Source organism: Ciconia boyciana, chromosome 11 (genome assembly GCF_034638445.1).
Source record: "Ciconia boyciana chromosome 11, ASM3463844v1, whole genome shotgun sequence".
NCBI classification, from domain to species: Eukaryota; Metazoa; Chordata; class Aves; order Ciconiiformes; family Ciconiidae; genus Ciconia; species Ciconia boyciana.
Window position 1 is genome coordinate 5,122,657 of NC_132944.1, and position 19,324 is coordinate 5,141,980.

General features: G+C 37.6%; 1 protein-coding gene across 1 annotated transcript in view; it reads right to left on the reverse strand.

Annotated features, from left to right (window-relative positions):
* DOCK3 (dedicator of cytokinesis 3) overlaps window positions 1-19,324 on the reverse strand; it is a 222,533-nt gene that overhangs the window by 145,271 nt on the left and 57,938 nt on the right. Inside the window, exon 6 of the mRNA XM_072875713.1 lies at window positions 4,680-4,828. Coding sequence (XP_072731814.1) covers window positions 4,680-4,828 — 149 coding nt within the window. The remainder of the gene's footprint in view (window positions 1-4,679; window positions 4,829-19,324) is intronic.

Here is a 19,324-nt window from a genome sequence, read left to right on the forward strand (position 1 = left end):
ACACCGATTCACAAAAACTATGTGCAGACTTTAAAAAAGACTTCGAAGGAAACACAATACAGAAATCCACGGAAAATGAAACATATGAAAAACATGTTTGTGAAAATTACTGTGCTAATACAACTTGATACTTTTGTGTGACAGAATTAAGTTATTCTGTATACAAAGAAACTGCAGAGGCTGTAATCTATAAAGAAATTATTAAAGCACTACTGTAATGCTACACAAGAAATTATTTCTTAAAATGAAGGCGATGAGATGAAGGTAAGTAATCTTAGTAAGGAACTGATTGAGGGGAATGGCAGCAAAGAGCATGGAAGTATCAGGCTGCAGAGAGAGGTTATTAAGGTTTTCCTCAAAGACTGACATCCAAGAGAGTGCCTTACAGTTTTAATCCCTCTTCAATCATTACTACAGGTACATTCAGGAGAGGGAAAAAATATTATATATTTAGACAGAAATGGCAACTATTCTTTCTGCAACCTTCTTAAAGGCATTTCATTATGTTGTTTAAATTGTTCACTCCTATCTTGATTACCTTTGATGTAACAATGACAACTACTGTAATAAGAATTTCTTTAATTCTCAAACTGATTTCCAGATATTACAAACTCATATGTACATTTAATACCTATCTCCAAATGCATTTTACAAACTTTAAGCTAATTTATTGCAACACTACCAGGAAGTCCTTTTATGTCAAGAAAAATGTGACAAGAGGGTAAGTCACTCAAAGTTCAAAAATGATCTCCTAAGGATGTGAGCACTGAAATTTAGGACTTTTTGAGCTTTAAGACTATGCTTACTTCATTCCCTCTACTTCATTCCCTCTACAGTGTTACACACATTAGTAGTTAGTAGGTACTAACACTGCATCTGCCACTGGCTTCCTGACTGCAATTTTGAGGTAAGAGAAAGACCATGACTTTAAAACAGTGTTTCATTTTATTTGTATGACAGTGTGAAAGATTTATTTCTAACATTTTTTTCCCCGTTTCTCTTTTTAAACATTCATTTGTAACTTCTGTCTATCTGTGGATCTTTCTGTGCAGAATTTATGGCAACTATTTGGAAAATTTCTTTTAATGCAACAATTTTAACAACATTTTACGTGAAAAGGAATAACCTTTGACTGAAAAGTAACATAAGCCCAAAACCTCATCTTTGTTTATGGCTTTTATCTGTCCAAAATCTCAAAGTATTGGTGGCTCCCCCTCCCCTACTGTGTCCGAGCCTAAACATAGAGTATCTGTCCCACATTTATCGGGAAGGAAGTATCTTCCCTCAGTACAAAAGGGAAAGTGATTGTCCTCAGAAACTTGGATGCTTTCTATTGATCTCCTGGCAGATATTGTATTAATCTGAAAGAATCAATCCTGAAGATCATTTAAGATGACCTCTGATTTTTAAGTCAAATTACTGTGAGGAAATCTTCATCTGCCTTTTTGGTAAATAAGGTATGCACACACTGCTACAATTAATTTTTTGCACTGGAGCAGAAGCAGAGCATTCACATTTCAAATAGAAGCTCTGTAGCGCAGATTCCTTCATCTGTTTTTGATGCAAAAGACTCTAGAATGAAACAGGTTTTTGGCAGTAAAAAAGTTTAGTTCTGGTTTCCCATTCTAAGCACTAGTAGAAGGTGAAAAACTTACCCATTCATTTAAAAGAAACTAAACAAATATTTCAAAATCAAGTTTCTATTTTACTTGCCGCACGATTTAAAATGAGATGAACTGCAGATTTCACTTTGTAAGATGATTTAAAATAAGACAATAAATTACAGACTTCAGTTTTACAATGTTTGTTTCCTGCTCTACAAATTTTTCCTTGTTATTCACAGACCATGGAACACTTCCAATAGCATTTCAGACTTCAATAGATCGATATTCGAATAAATTGTATCAGAGTGAAACATTTTTAAAAAACACAAGTATTTGTAACATTCTGTATAAAACCTAGCAAGATATGCAGGAAAAAAGACAGTTTATGAGATTTCAGCTGTGCAAAACTACACAGAAGGATGCTTAAAACTGAAAGTCTAAAACCACTAAGATCCTTATCTGAAGGTAGTAAATTCTGCTCTTTTGAGCAACTGGGAAATACAAAAACGTATATAGCAGGAATACTAGTCACTGTATGCATACAAAACCAAGCTAACTGTGGGAAACTGGAAGAGGTAAGAAAGCATCACAAAAAGGATGCATCCAGGTTCATATTTTTGTAGTGGGGAAAAAGAATGTGTAAGCAACAGAAAATTAAATTGCTACAATAAGTGGAAATCAGTATTGCATTATGAGAATGACTAGCAACAATACAAAAGGTTAGCAGCAATAGTTATAAAATAAATTACATTTCTACATTTTTACCAGACTAAACTACAGAGCAAAACTTTTTAACGTTTAGACCAAGCATACAAAAATAAGCAAAAGAAGTTCACTGTAGTAGTTCTGGAAACAGTCTAATGACTTCACAAAAAAATCTGTAACTATCAATCCAAGGAGTGTATCTGTCCCTTGACTTCCACCAACTCCTACGAGAACACAAAGGATGACTACCAGAACCGCTGCCAGTGTATTGAAGGGAAAATGATACCTGTTCAACAAACTGAAAAAAACCGAACTGGTGGTGACAGGAAGTGTGAATTTCACGTTTGCATCACTCCTTCCCAAAGAATACAATGCATTAATGATCAAAGTCAGGATAAAAGTAGCTTTACATTAAATAAGCATACATGCTACATATTAGATGTGTAAGATTGTTTCCTGAAAGCTACTTGGTCACAGAATGTCTCCTATTAGATTGTACTATCTTGAATAACATAGACTCGCTCAAATTGCATGTATTTAAGCTTCCCGGTTAACATTAATACATGTTAATAACAACATTTTTCATTTATTTGCAAATCTCAAGTATGACAGAAGAAGCAATGAACATTATTACATTATTTGAGAAAGGGTAGTACTATGTGAATACGTATATGAAAATCGTTAGGTTTTTTAACAGATTAAGACATGTGGGCATGAGTTTCATGATAAAACTCAGTGAGGGAAGATAAAAGAAAGTAAACAGAACTTTCCCAGAAATTCTATGGAAAAGAGTGATGTTGCAGAAAGACCTTCCAAACTCCCAGACATTTATAATTAAATACTGCATAATGTACAGATTAAATTAAATATCTTTTCAATCATATGCTTTTTTATGCAGTTCCTTTATTGATACCCTCTTCTGTTTAAGCATGTACCTTTGGTATCATGTACCCTTTTCTCTAGGGAGGTCAGCACCTCTTCTTATGTAGTAAGAAATTTTTTTTCCTAAACGAGCATCCTGAGCAGATGAATTTAATGATTAACATATTTATATTTACTGATTTCACTGATGCTTCTCAATAATTTTCATGCATTAGATTTACCTTTATAGTTTTAATGTACTTCATATTTAATGATTTCACGCTTATTTAGGAAAAAAAGTCTACAGCCACCTCATTGAACAACCTATTCTCTTCATCACTGCATTGCTGTCTACTGTCCTCACCTTTTTTTCCCTACAACATTTTTGCAGCTTCCTGTTGCTAATTTATTCCATACACTCTTTGAGCAAAAACAACTAGGCATAACGTTCAAAATGGTCTCTTGGTTCCCATTTACTCTACTGGGAATGATACTGAAAAGTATCTGTAACTCTGCACTGCGGAACAATAACTTGATGCAATCTATTAGTCTACGTCCTTCAGAGCTTTCTTTCAACAAGAGAGAAATGAAATGTGGCATGGGGGCTAGCTAAATATTCATAAATATATTCAAGTCTGTCTCTCATAGGGAGTCCTGAGGTAGGTGACAAAGGAACGGAGTCGTAACAAAGATATGTTAGTGAAAAACATTTGACTTTCTTCCTTAGTTGTCAACTTACAGAATTCCTCCCCCCGTATGTTAATTAGCACTATCCTACTCCTAGTTGAAAAGCAGTCGCTATATGCCTGAGGAGAGTGATATTTTCTTTGAAAGGGTTATATGCATGTCATGCAAAACTTACCTGTCTGATACACTACATCTCAGAACAAAACCAGTTCTGGTGAAGGGCTAGTTTTTGTCTAACGGCAATCTATTGCCATTTCAGCTTCTATCTGAATTGCAGTCACCTTTGACTCTAAAGAAAACTCTCCACAAATTCACCATGGAATTGACCAAGGAGAGTCTAAACCTCTGAGAAATGTCACCAACAGCCGAATAACATAGATTATGTATTATAATGATATAGAAAATCTAAATAACACAGCCTCAGCTCCAATGTCACTGTTGACAGTGAGATTCTCTAGTTATTGCACCAACCATTAAAATACTTCAGTTGACAAATGGGTTTTTAGCATCTATGAACACGTACTTCAGGCCCAATATTCACTATATTGATACAAAGCAAGTAAACTGATCTAAACCTTTTAACAGTGCAGACAGCCTTAGAAAACACCTACTAATAAGCAAACGGCTCATTTTATAGAAATAGTAGAACTGTGCAATAAACCCACTGTAAAAAGTTCTATTTGATTTCCAAATAATGAAATGTTCTACCTGTGTACAAATACTACTGGAAGGAAAAAGTTGTTGTTTTGTTGGTTTGTTTTTTAAGAAAAGCTATTTAAACATAATTAGAACAAACAGTACCCAGCTGGTACCTGTACTTACTCATTGCCCCAGTCCAGCCTCACTGTGAGGTGTCTCTTGACCTCTCGCACCTGATCCTGTGTCAAGTGACCTGACAGCAGCTGTCTACGTAGGTCAATGAGCTCATTCATCACATGGCGCAGTTTGTAGAAAAGATCTACCTTATGTTTCTGTAAAGGCATATTTTTGGGAGGAGAGGGGGAGAGAGCGAGAAAAGAAGAAAGAAAGAGAAGGGGGGAGAGAAAAAGAGGAGAAGAGAGAGATTGATAAATTTGGAAAGAGAAAGAGTGTGAGAAAGAAGAAAGAGAAAGAAAGAGAGAAAGAGAGAGAGATTAATAAGTTACCAAATTTTCATTTAATTACCCTAGTGGAACATTAATCCAGTTTGTACAAGCTTTAAAATATTTATATCAAAAAGTTGTGTTAACTGATGCTATTTAAATTGAATAACTTTTTATTTCTAAAGTTTAGGCTCAATCTGCTAAAGTGTCCATTTTCTGATGGAACCTAATGCTACAGATAAGAGGATTCATTATGTGCAGCATGGGTCACTTATTCCAATCATGTAATAAATTCAAAGTTTTCAATTTAAAGTAACAGAGAGGTGAAAATTTAGTTTTCTGTCAGCAGCTAACTTAATGGTTCTGAACAGTTAGCAACAATGGTTCACCACAACAGAAAACCACTTTTAATGTTTTTTATATTTCAATTACTAAAATTTACCCAGGTATCTATATCAGATGAGGGGATATGAATATTCATTTTCTGCACTCTAAAAGGGACTAAAGCAATTAATGACAAAATCCACCTGCAAAATTACTTGAAAAGAGGAAAATTACCACAGACAGCAGAAGACCCCCACACTACCACCACCAGGAGAGAGAAAAAAAAAAAAAAAAATCTAAACACCACCACAATCCTTTCCAAAAGAACCAGTATTCTTCAAATATGAAAAAATCCCCAACCCCAAAACAAACCCCCAAAACACAGACAGAAGTGGAAATACTTTTTTCCCCTGCAGGAAATAACTATATGGGAAGTCCACAAAAAGGAAAGTCTGGTGCTAACAACCAAGGCCACCTACAAGCACCCATAAGATAAGGAAGCATGTCAAAGCCACTCCAGTATCTGCTAGATGAGAATGGTGTGTAAGGGGGCTCTCGTCTACACAGCCATGTCTCATACTGCATAAAGTGACCAATGTCAATGAACGAGGATCCCAAGAAGGAAAAAAAAAAAATTACAAAAAATCTCCTGTTGCATTGAACGCTGGTTTTTTAAACAACTAAGCTCCATTCCTACCTGTATGCAAAACTTCAAACGTTTGAATCTCACTTGGGGAAAACACTGACTAGATGGATTGAAACGGAGCCTTCACAAGCTAGCACTGTCTTGATCGCATTTCTGCTTGTAAATGAGTGTTTATAAAAGCTCTCTAAATAAAGATGCCTGCATTTATCAAGACTAGATCTGATAGAGGAACACCCACAAAAAAAAAAAAACATAAGGGTTTTCTATTGCAATATATTACCAGAAAAAAAAAAGTTTTTCACTTGTTTTACCAAAAATAGGTAAGATGAAATGAAAAAATAATTTCCATCTACTTGTGTTTGTTTTCCTACAAGACCACTAGATTTGTATGACTTAGGAAAACAGATTTCACTGCACTCCATTTTGATCAGCAATTTGTTAATTCCTCTGACCCTGATTACACATCTGTTTTGCTGAAGCAAGTTAAGCACAGATGGAATCATCTGCTATTCTTATCAAACAATTTTGAGATGAAAAGATGCACCATCTTTCAACTATAAATCAACATTGGTTCTGGTCCCGCCTGAAAAAATGAAATATAGACATCACATCCAACAGAAAGACATATATTTCAGGGCTGGAAATACTTATTCTAGGAAGATAATAATGCATAGCTGGTAAGTATAAAATGACTAGATTTGTGTTTAGGCTTTTTCACTAAATGTAGTCCAAAGTAAGTCCGACATAAGTTGAAGACGACAGTAGGTGTAGGAAATGTCCATTTTTATATGTTATTTAAGTGAACAAGAAAAGGTTGTAACTTCTTCTAACACAAGATGAAGACAATGGAGTTTGGGACTATCAAATAAGCAAACTAGGCATATCTATCAACCAAACAGTTGGCAATGAAATGATCATGAGAATCAGCTCCAAAATCATCATAATCAGACTTCCCAAATAAACCTGCTGAAAGAGCCACACCCTCACTCTTGTAATGACGGTTCAAGGCTATCAGTGAATTCAAGTCCAGAACACTATGCTGGTTAAATTACTACATGCTCTGGAGTTATTTTTACATGGTTATTTTTTACATAAGTATCAGAAGTACTTACTTTAAATACAAATAAATGAGAAATTAGATTATAGAATACAATTTTGTAAAAGCTAGTCACATTGGGTCCTACGCAATGATCTGAAAAAAAAGAAAAACCCTCAAACTCAAACCTCTCCTGAACCTCAAACACCTCTCATGTTCCACGATCGTGACAATATGCCCTTTTCAGCCTTAGTTCTCAGACTTATTCTTCAAAAAACATTTCCTCTGCTTTAAACAGAATGAGGAAGTATTGACAGAGAGCTAAAGATATGGTGTCCTTTTCAGAAAATACAAGGTCCCCTATAAGGAAGGAAGAAGAGGTATCAGAAAGTGGAAAGCTAGAGGAACTGCAGCTGTGATCTCAGGCAAACCGTTATGAAGTGAACCATAGATGCAAGACCCATGACAGTGAAGGAAAATACTTGTGAGAGAGAAAGGAGAGCTAGAACAGATTTGAAGGCAGCTTAATTCTAGGCTTGCAGGCAATAAAGAGTTTGAAGCAGTCAAAAAACAGTTTATAATGCCCCTCCTCATACTACAAGAGTCTAGTGACTAATAAGCTCCATTTGGGATAGAGGGAGGGAGATGCACATATTTTAATGACGTTTCTCTGCCCTTTCAAGAAAAAAAGACCTTCAAAATTCAACACTAAGCTAAGCTGATCAGGATTCCTACCCCCATGTAAAGAAAAATGCTTAAAGTGAAACAAATGATCCTGGACACCACATTTCCAGAAAAACTAATTTTAAGCATTAGAGCCATTCAAGTGAATTTAGTCAGAGTAACACCATAAACAAACCTGAAACTTTATCCTCTTGTTAGAAGCTAAATAAAAAAATGAAAGTCAATCTGATATGTGTTAATTGTTTTACAGTAACTTTCATACAACCTATAACTTCTCATTTTTCATCTAGCTTTGTCACAAGCTACCAAGCAATGAGCACTTTATCAGTCCATCCAGAATGATCTGCTGTGCACATTTATGAACATATTTGGCAAATGTTTTGCATCCAGAATATAAAAGTAAGTATTTATGCAAAAATTTTTATGATAGTAATTAAGGTGTGTCAGGAAGAAAGAATCTGGATAGCCTTAAATTGAGGACTCTCTTTGTACAAGCAGCACAAGTCTGTCCTCTAGCACATCTTGTTGCCTTATTTTACTATCACCAGATACAAAAACATTTGCTGTACTTCCCTGATCTGTCACTACTAACAAGTAATGCTTATCAATGCTTGGGTAATCTTCATGTGTACAGCTACAGATCAAAAAGTGGAATTCTGGCAATATTTTTTTTTTCTTTTAATGACTCCATATTAACTCTATGGACATCAGAAGTCAGAAGAGGGTTTTGGTGTTGTGATGGGTTGACCTTTACCAGCTGCCAGGCCCTCACCCAGCTGCTCTCTCACTCCCCCTCTTGAACAGGCCAGAGGGGGCGGGGGGATAAAATGAAAATATTTGTGGGTTGCAATAAAGACAGGGAGCTCACTTACCAATTACCATCCCAGCAAAACAGACTTCACTTGGGGGAAATTAATTTAATTTATTGCCAATTAAAATAGAGTTGGGTGGTGAGAAACAAAGACAAAAAAACCAAAACCCCCTTGTCCCCACCCACCCTCTTCCCAGGCTCAACTTCACTCCTTCATTCCCAGCTCCTCCACCCTTCCTGCCCCCCCAGCAGGGGAATGGCGGGGGCCGCGTGCGTCAGCCCACAGCAGCTCCTCTCTGCTGCTCCTTTCTCCTCACACTTCTCCCCTGCTCCAGCGTGGGTCCTGCCCATGGGCTGCAGTCCTTCAGGACAAACCTGCTCTGCTGTGGTCCTCCCCACAGACTGCAGTGTGGATACCTGCTCGGCCGCCTGTTCACCTCCTTCCCTCCTCCTCCTCCTCCCCTGGCCCAGGTGTTCATGGGGCGGTTTCTTGCTCTTTTTCCCCTCATCCTCAGTGTCTGTGCAGCCACTTGCCCCTTCTTAAACATGCGCTCCCAGAGGCACCACCAGCTTTGCCAACGGGCTCAGCTGTGCCCTGCAGCGGGTCTCTTGTGGAACCAGCAGAACTGGCCTCTTCCCACCGAGACATCCCCACTGCCAACACCTGGGCACAGCACCCAACACAGGTGTTGTGGGGTTTTTTTAAACAGGTAATCACAAAATAAACCTGCACTCACATGAACACAAAGCTGTTTCATGCTTCAGTGCAGTAACACAAACTCCCTGTTTCATGCCTATGGTGGCTTTGAAATACTAAGGCTGCCTTTGTCATTCTTCTCTAAATAGATACCACATAATATGAAAATATATAAAAGACTGGTATATTATGGAAGATAACCTATTTATAGTCATTTTGTTACCATGACTTCATTTAACACTACTGTAAAGAAGTCAGGATTTTGCCTCTCTCAAGAGCAGTCCCTTAAGACATTTCTTCTAGAATTGCCTTAGGCTATAACGGGGGAGAGGGGCACAAAAAATTATTTTCCTTATAGAAGCAAGTGAGTAGCTTTTTCCCAGGTTCCTTGTTATGGATTTTGGTATCTAAATTCGATATTAAAGCCTGCAAGCATCATCAGCACATGAAAGGAAATAGCAAAGCTGGAAACAACACTCATTCCTTTCTTTTCAGTTTTGTCTGGATTTTTTAATTAACCAAATTATTTTACAGTAAAGCTCTGTTGGTATTTATAGATTTGTGCAATATTTATAGTTTAATCTTACCCCAAATCTCTAATATTATTACCATGCAAGCCTTAAACACTACTTATCAAATTAGATAGTATTCATCAAGTGCCTGTTGATGAATAAAGGCCAGACTTTACAGGTCAATACAAAGATGTCTCAGGAATAGGGAAAGGAACTGAAGCAAAACTTGTGTGGGAGATGTGGATAGTATGCAGGTATCAAGAGTGGCACCCGCAGAAAAGCAAAGGAATTCGAGAACACAATTAATACTTGCATATATTCTTGTGTTCTACAATGTGTGCCTAAACATCTAGTCCTGTTTTATGACAGAACTAAAATGGACTTTAATAACAGTTAAAAAATACAGAAAACAAATAGGGAAAAGTAACATCAAGCACGAATAAGAAGTTAACTAAATTACAACTTCTCCCAGTTAAAACTACAAAGTACATTTACAAAGGGTTGTGGTACCATCCTGGAGTTTACACAAGAGCCTGAGGCTGAGCTCACACGTCTTCAACAGCACACCACTGAACATGCAATGAAAACCATTAGTCTTTCAAACAAGTAACAGACTGAGAAAGGAGGGCACCTCAGTTTTGGTTTATTTCCATTCTTCTATCCTGAAGTTCTCTATTTATTAGTAAGAATGCATTAACATGAATAGCATTTATTCTCTCCTATGAATATTCATAGCTTTTAGCTTCAAACAAGTTATTTACTCTAATATAAATCTGTTTTAAATGGATTCTCTACTGTATTCACAGAGGGCATTTCAATTTATAGTGTGTATTAAAGCAGAGTAAATTAGAGTGACAGAAAAAGACCCTCTCACATTGTTACTAGTAAATTCTTCAGACTTTTGCCAATGAAAATGTCTAAAATAGCTTTAAATACTGACACATGACAAAGGGAGAACTTAAGCAGTAAAAAAGACTGATGGAATATCAATAAAGAAAGCAAAAGCAGAGCAAAACAACAAAGTAAAGCCTTTACAAGATAAGCAGAGATGTTGCTACAAGCTTTTCCTTTAAATTACATTAAATGACATATCTGACTCGCTGTATACCATACTTCAGTACAGTAACTTTTTTCTGGATATATTATGTTCATATGCTTCTTCCAAATAGTGAAATCCTTGAGCTAAGAGCTAAAAGATATGTTGAATTTACATCAGCAACTTCATGAAAAGGTTCCTTGCCACTCTTGGCAACAACCCAAGTAGAAACTCAAGAATTCTGGCTTTCCCTGAGTTGCAAAAAAAAAAAAAAATTCTCAAAAGAATGAAACCTGTGATATGAAGTCTTAAATCATACAGAAGCTGATTTTCTGTGGGCATCCTCATACTAGCAGTATACATGCAAACTCTTTTCACCACTCATTATTCCCACTACTTTTCTGAAATGTACTAGAAATTTCATTTGTGCAGAACTTGTGCTAACCTCCTCCTCTACTTAAGAGCAGTTAACGTGCTTTACCAGAAACTTTGTACAGCAAAGGAACAATTGGATCACCTCCAAAATACTTTCAGAACTTCCTCAGATTGCACAATTCCACAAAAAAATATTTTTTAAAAATGTGATTACATTAAAATCCTTTATGATAAACAGAAAACAATAATTATTTGATCTGCTCCGAAAATGAAATGGTGTATTTAAATCAAAGCTATCTACCAACAAGTCCAAAAACCTGGCGATACGCTGTATCTGTTGCAAACCAATAGAATACCCTACAGCTTTTCATAGTTATAAACATTACGCTGAGAGGAACCCAGGTAACATTACAGCAATAGCAACATTTAAGGTAATAACACCACACAGAGGAGGACCAGCCTTCATAATATAATCAAAGCTATTTGCTCTTGAAAAGGGCTGTACTCTTCCCTAAGATCTCCATTACTCTCTATGAAGGACAGTGGGTAATATTTAAACCTGTTATCACAATGGTCTGTATTTAACAAACCAACCCATCTCAAGTTCAGAGCTCTCCACAGAACATTATGAAGAAAAATATATTTATGAAGGGTTAGTACCACGCTACTGCCCTTCTTCAAGAAGAGAAGATTTTTCCTATTTGTTCGTATCACCTCACAGACCTTACATGTCTAACTTAAAGATGCAATTCAGAACCTCTTTTTATTGATAGCAATGCAGTATGGTACAAAGAAAATCCTATTTTCAATTTCCTTTATAAACAACTTTTCCACTTTAAAAATCAGTTATGCGATCTATGTAAATAACTCCAAGTACAAGTTATTACACTCACTAGCAGTCAAGACGTGCATCTTGACTCATAGCTTTTGCTTATTTACAACTTCAGATACCCAAGTTGTCTAATACAGCGACCTGGGACAAGTAACAGATGACAACACTTAACAGTTACAGAAACAATTTTAAACAAATCTGACACTGCTTTGGTGCCTGACTTCATGCCATTAGTATTCATACGCTTTTGTTACTTTTAAGCTCTATATCATTGAGAAATGCAACTTGGCCAGAACAAGACAGGTATTCTGGGTGTAAATTAGTGTTGTTTAAGTTTTTTGGTTAACTGAAAAATAGGGAGGCAAAGAAGGGAGGTTGGTCTTCTCCAGGAAAAATAAGGAGGGGCTCTGTGCAGTAATTACCCTGAGAAGAGGAAAAATTTGGTTGAAGAAATACCCTAAAGCGACCCTCTGTCTCCAGCCCACCCCCATCCTGGCTGCCACTGATGGTAGCCGAGGGCTGGAAAAACCTACATAATGAGATTGGGGAAGAGACTGCAGCTTACCATTATTTTGTTGAAATTCAATTGAAGTTCCTAATTCTTTAGGAGTAACAACAACATTAACCTCCTTTCATAACGTCATAATAAACTTTTAACAAAGTTTAAGGAAATGGAATTGAAGGGGATAATTATTCTGATAAACTTAAGAGGTTTAATTCTTCATTCTTCAATTCTAATACTGTAAAAAACAAGTGACATTAACACTCCCATCCTTTTCAATCTATATTACATTTATTGAAGCCAGTTCCAAATCCTTTGCATATTAAATGTACTTAATTTGTTCTCATTTTGAAATGTAAGAATATACAATTTAAGTTTATTTTCCCTTCTGAGGAAAAAAAAAGTTTCATGCATGCAAGGTTTTTGTTATTTAATCAAGGATGATTTCTTGGTTTTTAGTTTCCTGGTGTCTCCCCCCATTTTTGAATAGCTTTATCATGTCATATAACTGCTAAAGGACACAAGACGACAATACATTTTGTTTTATCATATTTCTTCAGAAGTATTACTAACTAAACTAGATAAATAAGTCAACCTTCTGAAAGATAATACAGTAAGGAAAGAGCCCAAGAACATGAAAGAGGCTTCCTTTTCCCAGCATGTGGCCCCACATATCTCTCTGAATAAGATCAGCACAACTAAAACAGAAATATGAGTGGAGTGAAGGAGAAAAGTCTGTAAACCAACTACAGGGGAAAAAAATAAATCTCTGATACACATATAGCTGATTTTTGCAGCTGATAATTCTGTTATGCCTCTGGAAGATGTATAAAGACCTTCTGTGTTGAGTATTCATAGGTTACATTTTCAAGACCCTCTCTGAGCTTGAAAAGCATAATTTTCCTTTTCTACATTCTACATAAATTATCCTGATTGCAAGACTGTAGAGTTTGGGGGTTTGAGAACAACTAGAAATAACGTGAGACTCATGATAACATCTCCAAATTGGACAACACTGAAAATACCTGTTCAAGCATGTTGCTAGTCATTCAACACCATTCCCTCCACAAAAGACAGAACCATCAAAAGTGATGAAGTGCTGCTTTTGACAAAGACCATTACTCTCTCACTGCAACACCTACATGGACCTTTGGTTATTCTGTAACCAGCAGAAACCATTACAGAATGACTGAGGCTGGCAGGGACCTCAGGAGGTCATCTGGTCCAACCCTCCTGCTCAAGCAGGGTCACCCAGAGCAGGTTGCTCAGGGCCACGTCCAGACAGCTTTTGAATATCTCCAAAAATGGAGACTCCATTACCTCTCTGGACAACCTGTTCCAGTACTTGGTCACCCTCACAGTACAAGTGTTTCTTTATGGTCAGACAGAACCATCTGTATCGCCTCTTGCCCCGTCACTGGGCACCACTAATAAGAGCCTGGCTCTGTCTTCTTTACACCCTTCCTTCAGGTGTGTATACATTTCGCTGATATCCCCCCTGAGCCTTCTCTTCTCCAGACTGAGCAGTCACAGCTCTCAGCCTTTCCTTGTATGTGAGATGCTCCAGTCCCTTAACCATCACAGTGGCCCTTTTCTGGACTCTCTCCAGTAGTTCCATCTTTCTCTTGTACTGGGGATCACAGACCTGGACACAACACTCCAGGTGTGGCCTTACCAGTGCTGAATGGAAGGGAAGGATCACCTCCCTCAACCTGCTGGCAATGTTCTTCCTAATACCGCCGAGGGCACAGTTAGCCTTCTTTGCTGCAAGGGTGCATTGCTGCCTCACAGTCAACTTGGTGTCCACCAGGACTCCCAGGCTCTTTTCTGCAAAGCTGCTTTCTAGCGGTTGGGTCCCAGCATATTCTGCTCCCTGGGGGTATTCCTGCCCAGGGGAAGGACTTTGCACTTTCCTTTGTTGAACTTCATGAGGTTCCTATCAGCCCATTTCTCCAGCTTGTCCAGGTCCCTCTGGATGGAAGGACAACCCTCTGGTGTATGAGTCACTCCTCCCAGTTTTGTATCATCAGTGAACTGCTGAGGGTACACTCTGTCCTATCACCTAGATCATTAATGAAGATGTTGAACAGGACTGGGCCCAGTACTGACCCCTGGGGTGCTCCACTAGTTACTGGCCTCCAACTAGACTTTGTTCTACTGATTACCACCCTCTGGGCCTGGCCATCCAGCCAGTTTTCAATCTACCTCACTGTCTACTCATCTAGTCCAAAATTTCATCAGCCTCTCTATGAAGACCTGATGGGAGACAGTGTTGAAAAGCCTTCTTAAAGCCAAGGTAGACAATATCCATTGCTTCTCCTCATCTGCCAAGCCAGCCATTTCCTCATAGAAGGTTATCAGGTTGGTGTGTTTTCCCCTTTGTGAATCCATGCTGACTACTCTCAGTCACTTTCTTGTCCTTCATGTACCTGGAGATGTTTTCCAGGATTAGTTATTCCATCACCTTCCCAGGGACCAAAGTGAGGCTGACCAGTCTGTAGTTTGCTGGGTTCTCCTTGCTCTTTGTGAAGACAGGAGTGATATTTGCTTTCCTTCAGTCCACAGGCACCTGTCCCGATTGCCATGATCTTTCAAAGTTGATTGACAGTGGCCTCACAATGACATTTGCCAGCTCCCTCAGCACTTGTGGGTATATCCCATCAGGGCCCATGGACTTATGTACGTCTAGCTTGCTTAAGTATTCCCAAGCATGATCCTCTTCCACCAACGGTAAGTCCTCCTTGCTTGAGACTGTCCCCTGGCCTCTGGAACCTGGGATTTCTGAAGGCTGGGGAAGACTGAGGTGAAGAAGGCATTCAGTACCTTACCCTTTCCATTTCCAGTCTCCAGGGCCCCTGCCTCACTCAGCAGCTGGCCTACATTTTATTGTTTATGCACTTATAGAAGCCCCTTTTCTTGCCTTCAACACCCCTTTGTCAGACGTAGCTCCAGCTGGGTTTGTGGCTCTCCTAACCCTGGTCTCTGCATGCTTGGACAGTATCTCTATATTCCTCCCAGATTCCTTGTCCCTGCTTCCACCTTCTATACTTCCTTTTTATGTTTGAGTTTTGCTAGGAGCTCCTTGTTCATCCATGCAAGCCTCCTGGCATCTTTGCTTGACTTCCTGCTTGCTGGGATGGACTATCCTTGCTTGAGCTTGGACAAGGCGATTCTTGAAATAGCCAAGTTTCTCAGATCCCTCTTCCTTCCAGGGCCCTACCCATGGGACTATTTCAAGCAGATCTCTGAAGAGGTCAGAGCCTGCTCTCTTGAAGTTCAGGGTTGTGATCCTGCTTTTTGCCCTGCTGCCTCCTCTCAGGATCTTGAGCTCTACCATCTCAAGGTCACTGCAGGTAAGGATGCCTTTCACCTTCACATGCCCTTCCTCGCTTGTAAATATGAGGTCCCAGCAGTGAATGAGCTCTAATAAGCGGAACTAAAATTGGTATCAAATGTTCCCTGCTCATATCATCACCTTCCATTTTCCTTGTAGACTTGTGTCCTGTTTACATAAAAATCACAGTCATAATGGTACTTTACATCCCAAAATATATTTGCTGAATTGCATGGTCTTCCAAAGGGAGAATTATCTTGATCCACAGCAAGCATATTTCTTTTTCCCCCAGAAGTTCTGGTGCCACAAAGCTTGGAATGTTGGTAAATCTGGCTGAAAGAGGAGGACTTTCAACCTCCTGCTGCCATCTCTATTACAGTCAGTCAAAATGCCTCCTGCTGGAACCACTGTCTTTGAGTGCCAGCACAAGCCACTTATCTTCTGATATATTAGAAAAGGGGAAGCTGTACAGCCTCCATCTGAAAAAGATATAAATCCGGGAATTTGAGGAAGACACTGCATTCAATACTAACTGGCAGTATTTACCTGTCAGGGAGGTAATAAATGAAAACATTTTGCTCTGAAAGAAACCGAAGCAGTATTGAATAAGTGTGGAAGCCTCTATATTTCATACTTTTAGTAGGCTTTTTACCATTATTTAAATGCAAAAGAACTTACAACATTCAGAAGAAAGCTTCCTACCCATGACTAAATGGCTATATTCTTTTGCAAATACAATAAATCCTCCCCCCCCCCAATCAGTATTTTAAGGTCATTTTCTGCATGACAGAGAAATTATATTACCTTTCATATCAGTTTTAAAGTAGAGTTAAATGCTTTTGTTTCCACTTTGAATAAACATATCTTTATATTAATAATTAACATTCACACTAAGTAACAACAGTCAGGCTGTCTAAATTACAACTTACATGATAAATATCTATCAAGAAACTCAAACTGATTACAGCATATAACAAGTGCTGTCAGATCAATATTTTCCCCTTAGCAGTGCCTTACACTGGTGTGCCAAATTCTAAAGCTGAAAAATATTTTCTCCCCAAGCATTTCCATTGCATTTAAGTTAAACATCTGCTCTTTCAATGCTATTTACACACTTAACAGGAAACTTCACATCCAGTGGAGTTCAAGTGTATAACCTGATACTTTCATCCTTTTTCCAGCTTCTCTCATAATGTCACACAGCACACAAAATTAATATTCTCATTCACACACATGGAGTGGTCTAGAAGTAGTACTACTGCTTTGGACCTGACAAACACAGCAGTAAGAGAAAAAATTTCAAAAGAAATCACAGGGTCTGTAGAACTGGGTCAATATATGTAATCTTAAATGTCTCTAACAATTCTTTGTCTCTGTTAGGATGTTCATGCAGGTCATGCAATACAAGTTCATATGTTAGAGAAGATTTTGCCAAAAGCCAGGTTTTAAAGTTCCATTAGGAACACCTAAAATGTTATGGAAAAAACCCACAAGCAAAACACACACTATTATTCCAATAAAATATAGAACACAGACCATTATTTGCAGACCAGTTTGATTAATGCATTTTGTAATTAATGATCCTGGGCATGATGCCACCATTTGTCCAGCAACATTTCTGTGAATCCCTAAAGAAAATGCCTGAATGTACTCCAACAGTTTTCCAACTACATGCTTCTCATCTGAACTTTAAAAAGTAAAGACATTTCAATATTGTTCAACTGCAAAAACATTTCAGCTATGCTTCTCATAGACAGGTTCCAGTAAATTTCATTCCTCCAAAAGGGACTATTTCAACTTCAGAGGAACAGTTCTAAGTAAAAAAGCATATTGGTTTCTCATGCCTTAAACAAAATGACAGATGCCATCACAGGTTATGATTTTGGTCACAAAGATCTGTTTCAGAGTCAGTAAACAACATGAAAATTGTGGTTTTATTGTATATTATTTATTCTGCAAAGAACTACTTCGTAATATCATTAACAACATTTACTGTAATTCCCACATTTCTACACAGATAAGTATTCAGTATAGCTTCCTTAAATTACAATAAGAAATGAAAAATTACATAACTGTAATTACAAAATCCCACTTCTTGTTCTTAAAGTCTTGACTTTAGATTAAGAGTATCATGCTGTTTAGATAGAGATTAATAGGAAGTAAAATTTACATTCACATTTTACCTGTAGCATTTATTCTTGTGCAGTTAAAGGCAATGTAGGCAATACAACATATCTTTTTATAGGCTGTGAATGGACTGAATCCACCAGATTTACCTGATACACTGAAAACCAAGATGAGCTAAGGTTTATAAGATTTACGTTTCTGTCAAGGGAGGACAACTGAACCAATGCTACTGATAAAATCTCAACTGCTTTACACACGTTAAAAACATCAATCCTAATCCTTTTTTTAAGAAGACGGGGAAAAAGAGCAAGATGAAAAACCAGAATATCTCCCTGATTTATTAGAAAGTTCTAATACTGAACCTTAACTGAAGAAGCTTTAAAAATCAGAGACCACTGTCCAGCAGAGGAAAGTACTTTACAGAAGATTACAGCCCATTCACTTAGCAATTTAAATAGAGAATCAATCCATTTCTACTACTTCACACAGATGTTTAGCACAACTTTAATCCATCCTGGAAGTCTTAATTTTGCCTGTATAAAATAATTACTTGGCAGAGTTCAGAAAATAACACGCCTTTTTTCCTAAAATGAAGACCAGGAAGAAGTGAAATTATTTACATTTTACTTTTAAGTTCAGAATTTTTTTTGGAAGGTAAGCCAATCACCCAAATCTTCAAAAATCTTCAGATTTTCAAATTTTCTGTTTCTGTTCTGCATTATAATGCAATTATTTTTATTCAAAACACCTGATATTAAATATAAAATTGTGAGAAAATTAAAATCAGAATTCCCTTATACATGAGTATTTTCTCCTTACTGAGAGTGATGATTCTTTATAGTTCTTTGAGCTATTTCAATCTATGCAAACTCATATTGATGTATCAACATTTTTAACAGTAATGCTCATTTGTGTCTCAGACATATTATATGCCTCCCCCAACTATTACAAAAAAGGAAAATGAATGCAGGAGCCACAGCTCTTACTTATGCAAACTTTCTATGATAGTCCTACTTCAGAGCATGACAGAAGGAGAAATAAAGGGCAGGTCATGGGATCCACACACTTAAAATAACAACTGTTACTACTGACTAAATAACTGTCCTTTCTCATGGGTTCAGATTTTAGTGTTTATACATGATGAACAAAATTTTTCCTAAAGAGAAGAATCCAAAGAATATCAGTTGTGTCAATGACTAGTACCATTTGGCTGGAGCCTCTGCCTCGGCTGCCAGGTCAAGGACACAAAGCTAGTAAAAGCAGAAGTTGTTTCATTTGGCAACCCTGCCGATACCAACATCTCTGAGCCATGCAGGCAGCGTTGGCTACGCTTAGGTGTAGAGCATCTCTGTGTTTTAGGGAAGATGCTTCCGGACAGCTAATAGCAAATGGAAATGCACTGTATGATCAACTCAGATACTCTGTGACAAGATGGTTTGGGTTTCAGAACAGCCAGGAATATTGTTAAG